General features: G+C 36.7%; 1 protein-coding gene across 1 annotated transcript; it reads left to right on the top strand.

Moving 5' to 3' along the window:
* Nucleotides 1–1,611: 1,611 nt before the first annotated feature.
* Nucleotides 1,612–2,713, top strand: LOC108237608 (P2Y purinoceptor 1-like). The gene has a single exon (XM_037976845.1). The coding sequence runs from the start codon at nucleotides 1,641–1,643 to the stop codon at nucleotides 2,616–2,618; it is 978 nt and encodes a 325-aa protein (XP_037832773.1). The 5' UTR covers nucleotides 1,612–1,640; the 3' UTR covers nucleotides 2,619–2,713.
* The last annotated feature ends 4,359 nt before the right edge of the window (nucleotides 2,714–7,072 follow it).

The raw sequence follows: 7,072 nt of genomic DNA, 5'->3' as shown, positions 1-7,072 counted from the left end.
TGACCCTGGACTGGAGCTTTAAGAATTTGGTCCAGATCTCAATGCTGTAGGTTTTATTTGTGCTTCTGTCTCTATATAAACACAGAGACACGTTAGTCAGTCTGTGAGAGTCGCGTGCAGTCTGTGCAGCCGTCTGGTGGGAACACGCAGCGCAGTGGCAGGGCCGGAAAGTGGGGGGGCCAATGGCCCCCTGGCCCCAGTGGTTCCGGCGCCTATGGTCTCATGAAACCCAGGAAATCCATTTCATAGATTGCAGCCAGCTAAAACATGAGCGTTCAGGACTGAGCAGCACTGTGGCTAACAGCTAACTAACTTTTCATTGTAACATGTCAGCTGTGTGGAAGTATTTTACAGTAGAAGCACCGGAAAGCAAGACAGCAACGTGGAATGTTTGCAAAGTTGCTGTACCGAAGAGGGGAAGCTCCATCACAAACTACAATACAACAAACTTAATCAAAAATTTGAAAAAGCACCACATTAAAGAGCACAAGGATTGTTTAGCCAAGCGGGAGAAAGATGAAAGAAGCCAGCAGAATCACTTCTGATTAGCTACATTAGCTCCATCTATGGACAGTTATGCTAGCTTGCGCAAGAGATACACTTCAAAGCCAAAAGAGGTTTTTGAATAGTGCTGGGTCATAGCGCAAGCTACTTAAAGGGTAGGTGACGCAGGCATCGCAATCACCAGCAAATTAGGATTGGTGTAACGAGATAAGGCTTCTGAGAAACTATGGGATACGCAGAGGCGGCGTATCCTATAGTGGGACATCAAAACGAATGCTATGAATGAGAACTTCTGTCCAATATTTAATCTCACAATGACATCAACATTAAAAGGCCAAAATACAGTACATATATTTTACTGGACTTGCTAAAAAACACTGTACACATTTCAAAACACATTCTTTGTAGTCTTTGTTTTGTCAAAATTTACAATATTTTAATATTAACAAAGTTAAGTGAAAAGTGATCTTTGAGAGCATAACAATCTTTAAAAACTTTCTAATGTGTGTCAGAATGAAACATCTTACAGAAACCAAAAGAAGGCAATATGTCTCCATAACACTTACAGCAGGAGTGGGGAACCTCCAGCCTCTGGGCTTTACATGACCACATGAACCCTTTTATCTGTACAGAAAAAAAAAATTACAAACTAAAACTAAAAATTGTTTTCAAAAATAAATATGCAAAAAAATTAATAATTGGGATTGTGATTTTTATCAATTTATAATTATTGCATTATATAGGTTTATAAATTCAATGTGGCGATCAGAGGACTAAATGTGCCCTAAAAAAGAAAGTTCCCCACATCTGACTTACAGATTTTGTTTATGAACTTTTATTTAAAGAGACACAAAAAATATTAAGGAAGAAATTGTATTATTATTATTATTATTGTTGTTGTAAGGTAAGTAAGGATTGTGCATAAACTGATAACGTAAACCTCTCAGTGCTGTTAAATTTAATTTTATCTTTCCAATTCTGACAAACAAGCCAACCAATTATGTTTCCCTGAACAAAAGTGCAGCATGCAAACAGGAAGTGTCTCAGCCACAAGTGTCTTATATCAATTTCCTTCAAGTACGAACACTATCACTCCCATTTAGAGGAAGAACTCTGTTAACTGCAGTCCAGAAACAATGAATACCACATCTTGTGAAGAAATCAGCTTTGACTTTCCAAAGAAATTCCTGCCTCCTGTCTACATCTTAGTGTTCATCGTTGGGCTGGCAGCTAATGGATGGGGACTAAAGTCTTTGTGGCACAACTGGAAGAAACTGGGGGATGTCAATGTTTTTGTTCTTAACCTTGGACTTGCAGACATTTTGTATCTTCTGACACTTCCCTTTCTGATGGTGTACTACTTCAATGGACGTAAATGGATCTTCGGAGATGTTTTCTGCAAGGTAACAAGATTCTGCTTCAACCTGAATCTGTATTGCAGCATTGGCTTTCTCACCTGTATTAGTGTGTACAGATACCTGGCCATTGTCCATCCAATGAGAGCGATGGGAAGATTAACTGTGTCTCGCTCTGTGATCATCTCAGTTATGGTTTGGATCCTGGTGAGCATTCAAAGTCTTCCAGACACGTTTTTTCCCAAAACACCAAGCAACATGACTGAGAAATGTTTTGATACCACCTCTGATGAATATGTTGAGGATTACCTGAAGTACAGCTTCAGCTGGACACTTATTGGATTTGGTATCCCCTCTCTCATCACACTTGGATGTTATGGACATGTGATTGCTTTTCTCTGCTGCAAAGACAACACTGATGAGTTACTGAAACAAAGAAGCTTGAAGTTGCTCATCATTTTAATTCTTCTCTTCTTGATTTGTTATATCCCATATCATGTATTCAAGAACCTCAACCTCTGGTCAAGAGTTCTGTTTAAACAGAGAATATGCCAAAAATGGACCAATGGAATCTACATCGCTCATCGGATCAGTCGTGGTCTTGTGAGTCTGAACAGCGCTCTCAACCCTCTAGTTTACCTCCATGTAAATGAGGATATTTCTGCTCGGCTTAGACAGCTGCTCCAGAGGTTCCGCCAAGCTGCCATTCAGTTGTCCATCAACACCCAAACCCTTGTTACATTGATTCAAAATGTGTGACTTAATTCTTACAGTAATATTGCATTTTCTAAAATAGCACATGTACTGAAAAGGATCAGTTTTTATATTCATGTTTGTCATATTTCTGGTAAAATGCTCAAAAGCTTAATGTAATAAAAAAATGTTCTAATTTACATCTGTGTTCAGATTATTGTGTGGTGAAGCTAAATGTATTTTCTGAGCTTTTTAAGATGGACAACATATGAGTGTGTTTGGAAAAAATGAAACCATACAGGATATAGACAATATGAAGACTACTGACTGCAGCAGATTTGTGGTTTGTCAAAAGCTTTTCTTCAGTTTAGCACAGGAAGCTGAAATATGAGAAAGCAAAGGTTAACACAGTGCACAGTAATCAACTAATTTGACTTTAGCTCAGTATACCATTGTTAAACTTCATGATTATGTCTCAAAACACTGCTCTCTGTAGAGTTTTGTCATCTGTATGAGAACATTTTAGAGAAACAGCAGAAATTCTTTTAAATACCAAAAATCAGCAACTGTGAATAAATCTTCATTAGCACTTTTCCAGTACACTATTATATAATGGTAACTTTTTTCGGTAAAAATAAATCCATATAAATGAAGTACAGAATTAAATATATACAAAGTATATAGCAAAATGATACAAGAATGCTATTACACGAAATAACAATTATGATTTTTTTTTATTTGTAACAATAATACTTAAAAAATATAATACTTAAAAATTTATCAGACCCGAGTGTTTTGTGTGAGACACAAGATACACAACCTTGACACAAAAACAATAAAATAAATAATACACACAGCATATAGACTAGCTTCTTTGCAGGAATGTAACACAAATTGTAATCATGGATATTTGCACAAGTTGCCTAACTAAGTAACAGTCATTGTAATTAAGCTACATATTTTCTTTGGTGTTACAGATAACAACTTTTATGTTATGATTAAATTATGTAACATTACATCTGTCTTACTGGTTACTTTTCAACTTTGTAAAGACCAACAATGATATCAATGAGACTTTTGAATGTATTTAGCCTGTGAAAATATGGGGGTGGTTAGAAAGTCAAACATCGAAGCCAACATCTGCTCAACTTCTATTTAACTACTATACTGCTTTGAGGTAAACAAATATGGCAGTATCTATGTATGAGGCTATGTGGGTTTGATGTTCAGGGTCATGTGACCATCTTGATTGACTGTTGCCCACAGTGAAAGTATCTGAATAGTAAAAGGGCCAGTAAATGTTCAGTGTTTACTGCCATTTCTAGTATTCACAATGAAATCACAGCACTTAACTTAGCCTACTTAGCCTAAGTCCACACCTTCAGAATGATACTCAGTACTTTATCAGATCTTTGCCTCAGGTCTTCAGGCCTGAGTTGTTTACGTTATTCCCTCTTCTGTTGCTCTGCTCTGTCAATATTATCAGCTCTGCTCCTATTTCACCCTTTTAATAAACGCTTGCCAATGAAACAATTGGCTTGCTGATATCCCCTGCTGCTGAGGGTCTTGACTTGTGAATCCTTTTAGTTTTTGAGATGAGTGTTTTTCTCGACTAGAATTGAACAGTGCATACAAATATACATCCTTTAGTGTTAATATTGTTTGATTCCAAACAATAAAGCATAGAGAGAAATGCTTTATTTATTTATCAGGGCGGTGCCCGAGGGAATTTAGGTGCACGGACATGATTGTGTGTGTTTTGGATTGACTGAAACTAAGCTTAGAGAAAGTTTTTTACAAGAGATGAAGTCTTACATTACATCTTTGTTTGTTTTTCAAGTTATCCAGCTCACAAGGTTCACATCTATAAATATGGTGATGGCCATCCTGAATTTTGACGTGGTAACACAATTTTCAATAGCAACCTTACTAATGCCTGGACACATCCAGACACCAAAACACCAAACAGACACCAAAACAGAACCAGAATCCAGCTCGCAAGATGAACCAGATGGACTAATGTTTTCTCAGGCTTCTGTGAATTTACAATAGTAATTTATGCCAATGGCATGGCAATTAACCTGTAACAATTCTGTCTTAATCTAATAATTTATTTCAAGTAGTTGCATAAATATTGCTCCTTGCAATAAGTTGTGGAGTAGGATTTGACAAAAAAAGAAACAAATATAGAACTCAAATTTATTCCCAAGTAAATGCTCAGTGATAATCAACTGTTTTATGCAAACTTTACTTCAATTTACAGTGTTGGCATGAGGAAAACATAAACAAAAGTATTAAGAGTGAGACACTGTTTAGTTTGAATGTTTAAATATCCAGTATCACCAGGTGATAAAATCCTACTCTTTTGCTTTAAGGTTAGTGGGGACATCAGCTCTCAAGTGGCTATGTTTCTCATTAATTCAGAGCAGCTCCACTGGTAGCCACCCACCACCAACATGTAAGCAACCAACTGCTCCCTGGATCATTTCTGTAGTTCCCATCGGCACTCATGTCAAAGGTTATTTGTTTATATAATGCTTCCTTCACAGTGGCAGGAGTAATTGGTAAAATATTTATTGAAAATCTGGATTTATCTAAAAGACACAATTGTAAATAATTACTTTTATAATATCCAGTATGTTTTCTTAAAGTATAATGTGGAAATATGCTACTACTGTGTCATATATATTTTCACAGTTAATTTAGCCGTGTGGTGTTTTTATTTACAAAAAAAGGTAAGACATTTAATATAATAAACAATAATTGATTTACCTTCCCAGAATGCATTTTTTTTTCTTTGCACATGTTTTAATTTAGCATGCCTCTTGTTACTTCACTTTATACTGCCAATTCCTGTTTCTCACAGTGACTTTAGGCAACTGGCAATGGGTGTGAATGTGTTTCTGTCAGTTAAAAGTGGGGATATATGTGGGTGTGTGAACACTGTGTCACATTTATTATGAAAACCCCCTCTCCCACCAACCTTATCCTATGGCTGCATTGCATTGTTGATGAAACAATCTGCACCTCTGCCAGTGTTTTTTTTTACATATATATTTTTTAACTATTCTTTTCAACATGATGAAAAGCATTAAAGCTGAAAAGTCCAACAGTTGAAGTGTCAAAAGGGTGTTGCTCTAAAGAGCTAAGACAAAAAAACAATAAGTGACACAAGGAGGAAACTTATGGGGTGCCACCAGGGACATATATCAGAATTACCTTCCATATATACATATGAAATTAAAGTCTTCCATATACTTTACTGAAAACCTTGCATAAACACTAGTGAAATGCTCTCACATAAACTAGTGAAAACATTTACATTTAAGACCTACTCAAAAGCTCTCATACAAAGTAGTGAGAACTGTTCATATAAACTGGTGAAAAGCTTTACCTTCCATACACACTAGTATAAAGCTGTCGGGATTTGGGTTTTTGGTTTTCAGTTAGTTGCTTTATGTTTCAGTTGGTGTTTATTATTTTCTGTTATCTTGTAGTTTGGTTTGTGTTTCCTTCTGCTCTTGTCTCATGTGTCTGTGTTTGTTTTCATTTTCATTCCCCCAGTTTAGTCATCTGGTTACCTGTCACGCCCATCTCCACCTGTGAGCAATTATAATCATGTCACCTGTCTCCACTTACCTGATTATCCTCAGCACTTTAAAACCCGGTCATTTCTCTCCATACCTCGCTGGTCCATTTTCTAAGGTTTGTCTCTGGTTTGTCTATGGTTTGTAGCTCGTTTCTGGTTGTTCGTTTTTCCGTCCTGCTTGTCCCTGTTTCTATTCATGTTAGTTTTAGTTTGTTCTTTATTTTGTTTTTGCTGCCACGTCAGCTTTTGTTTTGTGTTTCGTTATTTAATAAATTATTGTTTGTTAATATGAGTCTGCGCTCTGGGTTCGCTTTCGTCACTCCACATCATGACAAAAGCTTTCATACACACTAGTATAAAGCTTTCATATACACTAGTATAAAGCTTTCATATACACTAGTGTAAAGCTTTCATACACACTAGTGTAAAGCTTTCATACACACTAGTGTAAAGCTTTCATACACACTAGTAAAAAGTGTTCATATATACTGGTGGAAACGCGTTCAAAAGCAAAGCTAGAAGTTGTTAGAGGACGTCACCACCTAATTTGCATATTTGATGATGTTGATCAGGCTGTAGGAGAGAGGAATATCAATGTTGGCAAGACGAAAAATGAATAAAAAACACTTGAAATATGTTTAGAATTACAAATTAACTTTATGAAATAATTTTATAACTTTATTGCTTTGGCTGATCCCACACTACATAAATCAATGAACAGTCTGGCAACAGACAGACACTAGGAGGCAGTTTAGCAGAAGGTAAGTGACTTTATTTACAGGGTGGTGGATATTTGCAGGTTGAGGCAGCTGAGTGATCAGGTGAGTAGCCCCTGGATTGGTTGGAGGCAGACAAGCAACAGCACAGAAACGGGTCTAGTGAGTGGCTCTCCTTCTGGTTTTCCGGGCGGGCAGGAGAAAATTGTCCAAGT

Source organism: Kryptolebias marmoratus, linkage group LG8 (assembly GCF_001649575.2).
Source record: "Kryptolebias marmoratus isolate JLee-2015 linkage group LG8, ASM164957v2, whole genome shotgun sequence".
NCBI lineage: Eukaryota > Metazoa > Chordata > Actinopteri > Cyprinodontiformes > Rivulidae > Kryptolebias > Kryptolebias marmoratus.
Note: the sequence above shows the minus strand (reverse complement) of the source record. Positions and strands in the feature narration are given on the sequence as shown.

Bases quoted from the DNA above. Each gene is read 5' to 3' on its own strand.
- LOC108237608 (XM_037976845.1), top strand. From the start codon at position 1,641: ATGAATACCACATCTTGTGAAGAAATCAGCTTTGACTTTCCAAAGAAA.